This window comes from Balaenoptera musculus, chromosome 3 (genome assembly GCF_009873245.2).
Source record: "Balaenoptera musculus isolate JJ_BM4_2016_0621 chromosome 3, mBalMus1.pri.v3, whole genome shotgun sequence".
Taxonomy (NCBI): domain Eukaryota; kingdom Metazoa; phylum Chordata; class Mammalia; order Artiodactyla; family Balaenopteridae; genus Balaenoptera; species Balaenoptera musculus.
The window spans coordinates 44,463,266-44,477,046 of NC_045787.1; the positions used below are offsets into that span (position 1 = coordinate 44,463,266).

A 13,781-nucleotide genomic window follows, 5' to 3' on the forward strand; every position below is an offset into this window, starting at 1 on the left:
AGAGTTTAGAGCCATTTTCCTGAGCAGATTGAGAAGTACCATTTTAGTCAGTTACCTTTTGAGGTTCTCACATTTAATTATGTTAGTGGCACTTGACATGATAAGTGTTCTTTTCTTTCCAATATAACCTTCTATCATTATTAGTAAATGTCAAATGTAATGAGGTATTTTTTCTGACTCCTTTTTCTTCCTAATATAATGGGAGAGAAAATGCTAATGAGTTTGTAATCTTAAAATTGTTTTCAGTACTCAAAACCAGTGCAGAGCCAACTAGTGTCTGTTTATTAGCTTAGTTTTACTCTTTTTATTTTCTTTGCATTTGGAAAGGAAATTTCCTCTTTGTATTTCTTACTACGCTTCTCCTACTTGGTGCAATTTCTCATTCTCCCTGAGAGCTCTGAGGTGACAGCTACCTCCAATTAGATTGTGTTTCTGGGTTCAAGTCAGAATCCTGTGGAAGGTCCTGCCCCTTGCTGTGACTTAAGTGCTGTCTGAAAGCTTCTTTTTTTTTCTTTTTCTTAAAATCTGTTTTTGTCCCCCTCTCTCTGTTTTAAAATTTTGATACATAATGGCTATTCAACCCTGTGGTTTCCTGTAACATCTCAATCATAATGTAAGAGGACCTTGATTTCTGCTCCCTTGAAGATTAAATACACTTCCAATGTGAAATTGATATGTTTTATAACACTAGATCTAGTTTCTTTACTATCAAAATAAAATTAACATCTTATGAAAGAGGAAGCCATCCCTGGAAGAGGTCAAGAAGAGAGAGAAAATGTCATAGTTTTTCAACACAACATTATTTAGTGTCTGTATTGAAGACATGCTTGACAGGAAGGGTCTGGGTCACCTTTTAGCAGTGCCTCGGGCATATTGGCTGTTTTCTCCTATTGAGAAATTGGGGGACAGCGGTCTTTTGTATAGAGAAAGTAGCAGGAAGGGGGTCCCTAACCTGTAAGAAGGCTACTTGGTCAATGCCAAAAAGATATTTTACCAAGAGATAAAGAAAGCTATTTAAAATTACTTCACAGTAGGGAAAAAAATGGTAATTTTATAGATAATGTACTCTGAAAAATATGAACCCAAGACAAAAGTGCCTAAGTTTTAAAATAGAATAACTCGTTATAAGGGGTTCTGTTCCCCAGAGAGCTAAAATATATTACACAATCTCTAATTATACCTTGCTTTTTAAACACAGTCTTTGGGCATTTGGTTCTCTAACTTTCTCCTTCATTTCACAGTTGGATATACTGTTAATGGAATTATATCCAACAAATATCCAAAAATATCCAAATAAGCTCAAGATTGGCTTCTTTCTGTCTAATAAATTTGTATGATTGTCCCAACTACATGCAGTTTTTGATTTCCAAGTTTATCTCTAATATCTATACCTTCATATTTATAAAATACTAAGCAAAGTACAGTAAAATATTCAAATATCATTTGATTATATATCATTTCAATTTTCTTCATAGCATTTTTTTAATATTCAAGGAATGGTCACATTTTCACGTGGTGAAATCTAGACTTTCCTTTTTATTTTCTGCCAATTAGTGGCATGTTCTGAAAGACCTTCCTCGTTTGTTTTGCTTCATTTTTGCTATTTTGGGTACCGTAATCTGTTTTTATCTTATCTTTGGAAACTTATTTCAATAATATTACCTTATAAACACCTCTAATCAGGCCAGCCTTATCCAGGCTCCAAGTGTGGCGTATAATTGTTGCTCATGAGCAGTCACACCCTTTGCTAATTTTCAAGTTTTATTTCACACGCCCACATCCTCCTGGAATCATTTGCTGATTTCCTCAGCCTTCTTTGGTTACCATTCTCTGAACTTTCAGGGGCCAAATAGAATAAACCACACAAATTAGGAGAAAATTGTGAGCATTCTTGAGTTTCCTACTGTTAGTCCGAGGTGGAGTGCAAGCGTCCGAGCAGGAGGGAACCTACAGGTGAGGAACAGCGTGTCCAACATAAGCCTGTTCTAAGAGTGAGACCCAGGAGATGTTCGCTTCATTTTGATGCTAAAGGAACTTCTTCTTTTTTTTTTTTAATATCATACATGGACTTGAGGATATGGGGAGGGGGAAGGGTAAGCTGGGACAAAGTGAGAGAGTGGCATGGACATATATATGCTACCAAACGTAAAATAGATAGCTACTGGGAAGCAGCCGCATAGCACAGGGAGATCAGCTCGGTGCTTTGTGACCACCTAGAGGGGTGGGATAGGGAGGGTGGGAGGGAGGGAGATGCAAGAGAGAAGAGATATGGGAACATATGTATATGTATAACTGATTCGCTTTGTTGTAGAGCAGAAGCTGACACACCATTGTAAAGCAATTATACTCCAATAAAGATGTTAAAAAAAAAAAAAGGAACTTCTTCTTGAATCATCCAACACATTAGCTTTCCCTTCAAGACCTATTAATATTGCCTTAGGGGGAACTGGGATGCACTTTGTATACAAAGGAGGCATCTCTGGGAGAAGGGAAGAAAGAGGACCCAGACCGAAGTCAGAAAGAAGGTGACGTTTCTGTCCAAAATGCTAAGCACCTAGAATACTAGGACAGAGAAATCAGAGCCCAATCCCCTGGGAAAGTGGTGAAGGGGGAAGCCACGGAGCATCGGGTTATAAGTTATACCCCAGATCCTGAGAAGACAAAGGAGCAAGAGTTAGTTGAATTGAGGAAGAATTTCTTCAACTACACTGTGCAGTATCTGTGACCTATATAGGTCATTTCAGTGATGTAGCTGCCTCTGATTCTCAGATTTCACTGCTGCATGAGAGTCTTTTGCAGGCCCTGAGCCCCTGCATTTGTAAGCTGCCATCTACCATCCTGTGTTAGCCTTGCCTTCCCAAATTTCAGGAATAACAGCCAGTTCTTACCATTTATTGGCCACTTTTTGTGTGTCAGGCTCTGTGAAGCACTTTCCATGCATTATTTCATGTCACCCTAACAAGCATGCTAGACTTTAGGGGGTTTAAGTTAATAGAGGCTCAGCAGCTTGTGCATGTCCCCCCCCAGCTCTCTAATGGGAGAGTGGGAACTCCAGATCTGTCCGACTCAAACACCCACACAAAGTAGGTATTTTAATTGTCATTTTACCATTGAATAAATGGAAACTACACTGCATGCTTTTAAATGCAGGGACCTATTCATAAAAGGTCCTTTTCTTTTTTTTTCCCCCACAGAGGCTTGTACTTAGCAGATAGACAGTAAATACATAATGATGGCGCTAATGTACTCTTCTGGTTTTAAACTCTACAAAAGCCACAGATTTTGATATGTATGATCTTTCTTCTTATTTTCTTTTCTGTAGTTAAATGCTCCTTAATGGGAATGAACATATGTAGAAGGTACTTTGAGCTAGTTCTTTACCACCCCCCCAAAAAAAGATCTGCTCATAATACTGCAGAGCGGCCATATGAAAATCATTAGGAAAAACAAGACTGAAAAACATATATAGCTATACATTGTAAATACAATTTAGACTCTCTATTATGACTATTTTGGGAATAATTAATCACTTCCCAGAAGGTGTATTGCCTCATTTTTTGACAGATTATTATTTTTATTTTGTAGGACACAGCAGGCCAGGAAAGATACAGGACTATCACCACAGCCTATTATCGTGGAGCCATGGGCTTTATTTTAATGTATGACATCACAAATGAAGAATCCTTCAATGCAGTACAGGACTGGTAAGTGAGAGCAAATGTTCGCATTACTAATAACGACTTTTTTTCATTAACCTCTCTCTCCCTCCTCAAAGCAGTGATCACACCGCAATGTAATATATGTATTTTTATATACTGTGATCCCATTTGTGTTTCAGAAAGCAAACAAGGGCTAGCTATGCTCAGACTCATTTAAGGATTGATAAGAAATCATTTTGATGATTTTGCTCTATTTTGTTCACTCCAATGCTTTGCATCCTGTGATCTTTAGTTCCATGGGGGCAAGTACATTGCTTTTGATTTTTTATTTATTTTTTAAATTTATTTATTTATTTTTGGCTGCATTGGGTCTTCGTTTCTGTGCAAGGGCTCTCTCCAGTTGCGGCGAGCGGGGGCCACTCTTCATAGCGGTGCGCGGGCCTCTCACTGTCACGGCCTCTCCCGTTGCGGAGCACAGGCTCCAGACGCGCAGGCTCAGTAGTTGTGGCTCACGGGCCTAGTTGCTCCGCAGTATGTGGGATCTTCCCAGACCAGGGCTCGAACCCGTGTCCCCTGCATTGGCAGGCAGATTCTTAACCACTGCGCCACCAGGGAAGCCCTGCTTTTGATTTTTTGAAGTACAAATAATGGTCTGGAAGTATACTGGTCTAAAATAGGAATCTGGAAACCATGAACCATAGGCCAAATCAGGACTATGAGCCCCAACTGGCTCACCACTTGTTTTATAAATAAAGTTTTATTAGAACACAGCCAGGTTCATTTACGTATTGTCTATGACTACTTTCATGGTACAACAGCAGAGTTAAGTAGCTGCAACAGAGACCATATAGCCCACAAGCCTAAAACCTCTTCTGTCTGGCTGTTTACAGTAAAAGTTTGCTGACTCCTTATCTGGATTTGTTAGATAGTTTTCAGTTTTTCTTCAAATTGAAAAGTTCCAAAGGACTGGGATGAAGAAAAAGAAAAAACTGAAACCTTTCTTGACTCCCAGCTACATCAAACCATGTGAAAACACCTCTGTCTGTGTGATTTGCTATGGGGGGTTGACTGCTGTGGCTGCAGCTCCTTCAGCCTATTCCACCAGCACCTCAGGAGGAGACACTGAAAAGCTGATGGTCATGGTCATGGTCATGAATTAAAGCAGCAGGGCAGAACAGGGCTACTTTTCTGTGGAAAGAGCCAGAGTCTAGTTGGACTTTGTGTGGTATTAGGAGGAAAGCGAGCTCACTGGTAGGACCAGAACTAAACAGACACCACATTTTAACTCCAAATACAGTCATGGCTTGTCTTATTGAAGGAAAAATTAGCAATACACAGGTAAAATAAACAATTTTTTTCCTGTTTTACATGATAGTATTATCCAAAATGATTTTTTTATATGTGTATCAGCTCAGTGAAGGTCAGATGCTATTAAAAATTTCAATTTGCCTTAGATTGTTTCTTTAAAATTTTTATTGCTTGTCTGAAAATGCACCTACATCTTTCTTATTTACACACACACACACACACTTACAATACAAAAAAAATAGTAATAATACCACTAACAATAGCAACTCAAAAGGGAAATATATAGCTGTAAACTGAAAAAGACAAGCTTAGGACCTCCATGAAAAAATAATTATCTTCAACTGAGGGGCATAGAAGAAGGCTTAAGTACCCCTCTTTTTAGTAGACTGAATATTGTAAAAAATGCCAGTTCTTCACAAATAAATTCATAAACTCAAGGCAATCCCAGTCAAATACCAGGAGGTTTGGTAGAGAATGGAATGAAATAGAGAGTCCAGATATAGACACAAAGCAGTATGGGATTTGGTTTATGATAAAAGTAGCATTTCAAATTAGTAACAAAAAGGTTGGTTCAATGAATACCGTGGTGCTATCCAGTTAATTGCCACACATAGTTCTGGCACACATATTGTCATACAAAATGGTCATTTTAACTTTGACTATTTCCTCTCAGGAAATGATAAGACCCAGGAGTGTTCATGAATTAGATTTCAGACATCAGGGTTCCTAAATCTATTTGCACCCATAGTTCTGGCCCATTGTTCCAATGAAAGTTATATGACGACTGAGAAGAGATGGATCTGTTGAGTTCTTTGAAACCAAATGATAACAGTGCCAAGAGCTATCCTAGCAGTACCTCTGACTCTCGCATCAGAAACACTATGGAAAAGTGCAGCTTCCTCATGTCCTTCCCTCTGCAGCCCCACCCAGCCTCCCTCACCTGTCAACAGACCATCTGCCCTATCTCACTTCTCCCCCACCTCCCCCAATTCTCTAACTATTTGACTCTATTTACCCACTCTTCCCTTTGAAATTCTGTTTCCTGTTGTCTTAGAGGCACATTTCCCAGATTATTCTTGTGTCTCTCAGACCGCTCCTCTTTCTACTTCCTAGCTTTCACTCCCTTCCTCACCCGGCAAAGGGTCAGCATCCTCTCATGGCTTTTTTCTTGGGCTTACTCTGTTTCCTTGGCCATCTTATCCACTTGTGCACATCATTTATCACTTGTACCAGATGGCTCCCAAGTGCAATGTTGCATTTCCCGGTATCCGAAATATTTATCCACCTGGACATCCTGCTGGCATCTCAGAATCAATTGTCTTCACCTGAAATTGCTCACCTTCCTGACTTCAATTTTTGCTGTTCATTGAGGCCACAATGCTTTGCCACCCAGGTTCCACCTTGTATCCAACTCTAACTTCCATCCATCCTATTCTGGGGCCTGATCTTGCATATTAATTTTTTCCTGACTATCCTTTGAATCTGCTCCTGCCTGAGAAATCACGTGACCATCATGGCTCAGCTTCTCCTTCTTATCTTTTGCTTCTTCTTTTATAATAGCCTTCTAACTGATCTTTTCCCCCTTAGATTTCTTCCCATCCCAATCCATCCTATCCCACTCCTGCTGTAAGAGTCTCCCAAAAGAACATGATCCTAAAGATCATGGAAGACTCCTGCCCAAAAGCCATGACTTACCATCACCTCCTTAATTAATTAAAACTTCCTCAGACTGACTTTCAGACACACGACATCATGGAGTCCCTATATTTTTACAGTCTCATCTCTCACTATTCTAAAGCCAAACTGAACCATTCACTGTTTTTGGAACCGAGCCTAAACTTTCCAACCTTTGTGGGTTTTGTGTTTTGATGGTACCCTCTGTTTTGCATTTCTTTTTCACAACCTTCTACTTCACCTCCCCCGGATATCTAGATTTGTCAAAACCCAACAAAGCTTATCCATAAACCAACCCTGAGTCATGTTTTCATCCACAATTGTATAATCATTGGTTTACTAGGGATTTTTCATTCATTCAACGGTTATTGAACACCTACTCTTTGACAGTCAATCTGCCAGATGTTGTAGTTAGTACCTATGCCAATATTTACTATCTCAGTTAGTGGATCCACCTGCACCCAGTTGTCTGATGTGGAAATCTGAGCTCTAATTTTGATTTCTCTCTCTTTACCCATGACATCTCACTGACCACCAAGTCCAGTAGTTTTAACTTTCTGAATGCCTTTGTTCCTACTGCCACTGTCTAAATTCAGACTGTCATGAGCTCTTTAAGAACCTTAGCTCTCAGCACTTTAGGAATTTCCTACCTTGTATGCTTACTGGCAAGTCCCACCCTCTCCAGATCATCTATCATATTGCCATCAGAGCTAAGTAATGTCTCTCATCTTAATAATAACACCTTTAATAATGTCTTATTACTTATAGTGGAGATTCTGGGAGCCTCTCTGAATCACTGTGGAGCCTTGACAGCATGAAGAAGCCCAGGCTCCACTCTATACAAACAAAACCAAGTCTGCAGTGATAAATATTGGTATATGTATGTGTGTCAGCTCTAAAGGTGATCCTGATGCCCATTTCTGGTTAAGACCATTGATTTAGAGTGAAGTCCACACCCTCTAACGTGGTAGACAGTGTTGCCTCCTCATAGCTATTCCATTAACATCATCTCCTACCACTCTCCTCCACTGGTCCTAGGTTTCAACCAGACAGAACTTTTCTCAATTTACTAATGTTCCATTCTTTCAATAACTCTGTTCCTCTGCTTGGAATACCTTCTCTGCTATCTGTCTAAATTCTTATTCTCCTTTCAAGGCCATCTCAAATAGCAACTCTTCTATGAAGCTTTTGAAGATACCACTGTCTCGTTTCCCACCCACCACAATTTCCATTCCCAGTGGACAATGCTATTCACTCCCATATCTCTGCTTCCATGCCACACTAGCACTTACTGCAGACCACATAAAAAACCTAGCAGACTCTGTTTTTATCTGATTACCTTTTGTCTTCTGTATTGCAGTGTGAGTTCATTCATCTCTTTTCCCTAGTACTGAATACAGTACAATTTTATTAAAATTTTTTTTCTAAATTTTTATTGTGGTAAAATATACAAAACTTAAAATTTACAATCTTAATCATTTTTAAGTGCACAGTTCAGTGGTATTAAATACATTCTTATTGTTGTGCAACCATCACTACAGTCCATCTCCACAACTCTTCATCTTGCAAAACTGAAACTCTGTGCCCATTAAGTAACTTCCCATTCTCCTTTATCCCCAACCCCTGGACCATTATTCTACTTTCTATGTCCATGAATATGACTGCTCTATTCATACTACTCTAAGTACCTCATATAAGTGCAATCATACAGTATTTGCTTTTTTGTGTGTGACTGGCTTATTTCATTTAGCATAATGTTCTTTTTTTTTTATATCTTTATTGGAGTATAATTGCTTTACAATGTTGTGTTAGTTTTTGTTGCACAACAAAGTGAATCAGCTGTAAGTATACATATATCCCCATATCCCCTCCCTCTTGAGCCTCCCTCCCACCCTCCCTATCCCACCCCTCTAGGTGGTCACAAAGCACCGAGGTGATCTCCCTGTGCTATGCGGCTGCTTCCCACTAGGCATCCATTTTACATTTGGTAGTGTGTATATGTCAGTGCCACTCTCTCACTTCGTCCCAGCTTACCCTTCCCCCTCTCCATGTCCTCAAGTCCATACTCTACGTCTACATCTTTATTCCTGCCCTGCAACCAGGTTCATCAGTACCGTTTTTGTAGATTCCATATATGTGCGTTAGCATACGGTATTTGTTTTTCTCTTTCTGACTTACTTCACTCTGTATGACAGACTCTAACTCCATCCACCTCATTACAAATACCTCCATTTCATTTCTTTTTATGGCTGAGTAATATTCCATTGTATATATGTGCCACATCTTCTTTATCCATTCATCCGATGATGGACACTTAGGTTGCTTCCATGTCCTGGCTATTGTAAATAGAGCTGCAATGAACATTTTGGTACATGACTCTTTTTGAATTATGGTTTTCTCAGGGTACATGCCCAGTAGTGGGATTGCTGGGTCGTATGGTAGTTCTATTTTTAGTTTTTTAAGGAACCTCCATACTGTTCTCCATAGTGGTTGTATCAATTTACATTCCCACCAACAGTGCAAGAGGGTTCCCTTTTCTCCACACCCTCTCCAGCGTTTATTGTTTGTAGATTTTTTGATGATGGCCGTTCTGACCAGTGTGAGGTGATACCTCATTGTGGTTTTGATTACATTTAGCATAATGTTCTTAAGTTTCATTCCATGAAGTAGCATATGTCAGAATTTCCTTCCTTTTTAAGGCTGAATACTATTCCATTGTGTATATATATACCACATTAATCCAATATATATTTTGAATGGATGATGCAAGGAACTATAGAGGGTCACATACTTCCTTGATATCCCAACAAAAAAATATAGAAATTACTTCAGACCAACATAGGAATTAATGGTTCTATTCTTTCTCCCAGCAAAGATTTAATATCGTATGTGTATTGCTGCTATGGCGATATTATATTCAACTTTTTATTGTTGTTAGGTATATAGTCGTCTTAAGTTCCTAATAGAATATAAACTATTTGTAGAGAAAAATTTTGTATTTCCTACTTAATATAGTAACTAGCACAAAATGGGTATTTTAAAAATTACTGTTAATTGATGAACTCGACCCATCAAAAACCTTGGGAAATGTTTAAGGAATAGAAACAGAATTGTATAGTAAGAAAAAAAACCTGTTTGGGGAAAAAAATCCAGTTCAGCTGTACGAACTTGCTTACATGTACAGTATTGTTCAGCAGCAGTGGGGAAGGAGGAGCTTGCTGATATTCCACGATGGCTTTCTACAACAAGAAATAAGGTATTCCTAAGAAAAACAAGTACAAAGGAACAAATTCTTTAAATTACTGATATCCAAGTACTGACCTTAAGGCTAGAAAAAATACAGAAAAACATACATAGCAAAAAGAAAAATTAATTGAAATTTATTTGCAGCTAAAGTTTCAAATACTCTTCTTAACAAAATGTACTTTCATTATATAGAAAGAAAAGGAAATGCTTGTTGGCTATGATCTCAGTAAAATCCTTAAACTATCTAACTGTAGGAAGACTTAGATTAAGTGAAAAATTTCTTAAAATTTAATTACACACAAATTCTAGTCAGTTAAGAAAGCAGGTATAGAGATTTAGAGAGAATAGCAGCAAAGTAACAAATCATTTTGAGGAAATAGAGGCTGTCCCTTTTTTGAAAACACGTTAGACTGTACTTTGAATTTTCCAGTGGAATTTTATTTGAGGAATTAAATTAAATAAAAATACTCTCTTTAGCCAAGTTCCCAAGTTCTGTAAAGTTAATACAAAATGAAGCTCACTGTGATCTTATTTATAAGTTTATCTTGAGTCTACACATTTTCAAAAAGAATGTGAAGAGGTAAACACAAAAGATACATAGAATATGCTTAATAAAATAGGAGCAGAGAGTGGCCCCCAAAATCAGGAGGGAATATTGTTTTAGCCCTAGTTCCCTAGAAATAGGGTGGGAAAAGCTTAAATGCTAATACTTTGTTGGGAAGTACAGTCGCAGGGAAGCAAGAGAGAAGAAAGGGGTGAGTGGCACAGAGAAGGGGGAACCAACACTAGGGAACGTCTGGCAAAGCAGTCACCACTTGGTATCAAGCGCAACTGACCACAGGTCTCACAGGAACTTCTTCCGAGAGACTGTCAGGCAGAAGAAAGGAGAAGAATTTCCCCATGAGCCTTTGTCTTCTACTGGTCAGAGGTTCAGGCTTTAACTCCTCCACATTTCCGTGTTACACATCCGTGGATGAGTCATTTCAGTGGCAGCAGGGAAGCTTCACTGTGGAAGGCAGAGCTGTGTGGCATTAGCCTGAAGTGAGCTGCTTTGGGTCATGCCCGTGTCATGCTGATAACAGAGATGATAGTTGAGAAGAGCCCTTGCAGGAATGGCATGGAATGAGTGGCTGGCCTTTCAGACAGGTGAGTCCAGAAGAATCTGAGGGGGCACATAAGTTTGAGGGTGTCTGATAGAGAATTTAAAAGCTTATGGAAGTGTAAAGGGCAAAATGGCTCTTGTGTTTAAAACAAAATTTGGTTCTGAGACTCTTTGAAACCGAGGTGAAAACCATGGCTGAAAAAAATAATTAAACCTGATGTAATATACAGCTCTCTATATAGGAAGGGGTAAAAATTACTATACCAATCCCTGAGGGCAAAGAAAGTTGTTTTTTTTAAATTAAATTCTGCTGGAAATATCTTTAATTTGGGGACACATTGGGTTTATGTCAACAATGGCTTTCACAACTAGTACTAGAAAGACCACATGAGACTCCTTTTTTATAGTGCCTTTAAAACATAGAAGACAAACATTAGAGTATGTTCAGTGAAGGCCCCTGTGGGAGGCTCAGAAAATATAACCCAAGCACATAGACTTCTTGTGGTCTCAGACGATGCAAGAATCAAATGGTAACCACTCAAGGGAATGCATGGATTCCATGCTACCTAGACTATCCTCCCTAAATTCCATTTTTCTACGTTATACCTTAGATAGAAGGCAGTTTGAGCTTATGTTCTCTGAAGAGGGCCTCAGATGCTTGCTTATATTGCATCCAATACTTTCGAAACCAGATGCTGACCCTGTATTCTTATGCTTGTTAAAGTCTTTCCAATTTTTTTTTTGACATCTTTATTGGAGTACAATTGCTTAACAATGGTGTGTTAGTTTCTGCTATATAACAAAGTGAATCAGCTATATGTATACATATATCTCCATATCCCCTCCCTCCTGCGTCTCCCTCCCACTCTCCCTATCCCACCCCTCTAGGTGGTCACAAAGCACCGAGCTGATCTCCCTGTGCTATGTGGCTGCTTCCCACTAGCTATCGATTTTACATTTGGTAGTGTATATATGTCCATGCCACTCTCTCACTTCGTCCCAGCTTACCCTTCCCCCTCCCCAAAGTCTTTCCAGTTTTTGAACTTGTTTCAGTTCCTTGAATACTTCTGGGTTCCGTATACTTCTGGGTTTCTCTTCCTCTTTGGAAGAGGCCTTTGCACATGCCCTGCCTTCTACAAGAAACCACATCCCTCCAACCCTCACGCAGATCAAGCTAATTTCCTCTCATCCTTTAGATCTCAGCTTGACCATCATTTCCTCTGATAGGTTTTTTTCAACGCCAGATGTGTTTGCTTGCTCCTACAGTAGGCTCTTGAAACACCACCGCTGGTTTATCTTATAAAGTAAATGCCTATTTCATTTTATGGTTTCCTGCTGTATTCCAAGTTCCTTGAAGACAAGGGCTATGCCTTTTCTTTTTCACCTTTATATCTCCTTGCCTACCCCAGGGCCTGGCACTGAGTGGCTGCTCAAGAATTATTTATTGAAAGTGAGTGAAACCCGCATGGAAAGTGCACATCTAGTAAGGTTATCTGAATTGGTTGGCATATTTTTTAAAAAGACACAGGGAAGTAAGGTGGCAGTAAACAATCACTTTGGATGCTGCAACAAGGTTTACAGTGTTCTTCAGCTTTGTCCAGGTGGCGAAACTGTGTGTCATCATGGTCAGTAACTAGACTAATTGGCCAGATACCCATTTGCTCCAACCCGCAGTTTGTTAAGGAGACAACTGTGTGGAGTTCAAAGTCAAGAGCAGCAATTTAGTGGCTCCATAATTTTGAGAAAATAGAGGTTACCTCTTTTTTGAAAACAGAGTATTCTGTGGTTTGAATCCTCCAATGGGCTTTGATTTAAGAAATACATGAATGATTTATTAGAGAGACAAGGCCCAAATAGATTTAGATAGTTCTAGAAACAGAAGATCACCACTGAAAATTCACTGCCTTTGAAATGTTGCTCAGAGGAGTTGTGGCTGAGAGTTTCCTGGGTCTCAGTGGGAGCGTGATCCCAGGTATATGGAATTCGGATCTGCTGTCTGAATGTCTAGCACTAAAACTCAAATGTCTATACACACTGCAGTGCATTTTAACTTGATTTAAATTCTTTCCCATTCCTGACTTTAAATGCATTTCTGTTCTAAATATGGCATGGCCACAAGCTGCTGTATTTCCTGTAGGAGATTGTCTTTGGTTTACTTCCCCCACCTTATTTATTTACATTCTGCTTTTGATGACACAATGAGAAACTATAAATATAAGTTTTTTTTTTTTAAGGCAGGAAATCGGGTGAGCAGGTTGATATTTTTTAAAAACCACCAGACTGAGGATAAAAGTCCGACACCATCATCCCACCAGTTTTAAATAATTCATTTCCATGACATTCAGGGTACCATTGCAGATGTGCTGGAACTGGAATGAAATTTCACCTTCAAATATTCTCTTCCTCTGCAATTTTCTGTCTCTTTCTTTTTCTCCAAAAATGTATAATGGTCTTAAATTAAGGTGACCTCCTATTCAATATGAAAGAATTTTAGCCTGGTAATAACAGCTGAGATATGATGAGCAATTGCTAAGCCGTTGTTCAGAGCTTCCTAATCTTGTTCAAGGTCCTCTCAACTACAAGGTCGGTTCTGTGACAGTTTGGAGGAGGCAGTGGTGGGAGTAGAGCACAGACGTCTGACCCCCGAGTTTTACCACCACCCCACACTGGGCATCGAGGAGTCTCTCCTCTCCCTGGATCTTAATGACTACATTTATTACTGCTGCTTGGACCCAGCCATAAAACAGTTTTCTTCCTCTGAAATTTTCACATCATCCAACTTAAGCTCAAGT

At 39.2% G+C, this 13,781-nt stretch overlaps 1 protein-coding gene across 2 annotated transcripts in view; it reads left to right on the forward strand.

Annotated features, from left to right (window-relative positions):
* RAB3C (RAB3C, member RAS oncogene family) overlaps positions 1-13,781 on the forward strand; it is a 306,013-nt gene that overhangs the window by 128,190 nt on the left and 164,042 nt on the right. For both annotated transcript variants that reach the window (XM_036848647.1, XM_036848646.1), the window contains exon 3: positions 3,586-3,704. In XM_036848647.1, coding sequence (XP_036704542.1) covers positions 3,586-3,704 — 119 coding nt within the window. The remainder of the gene's footprint in view (positions 1-3,585; positions 3,705-13,781) is intronic.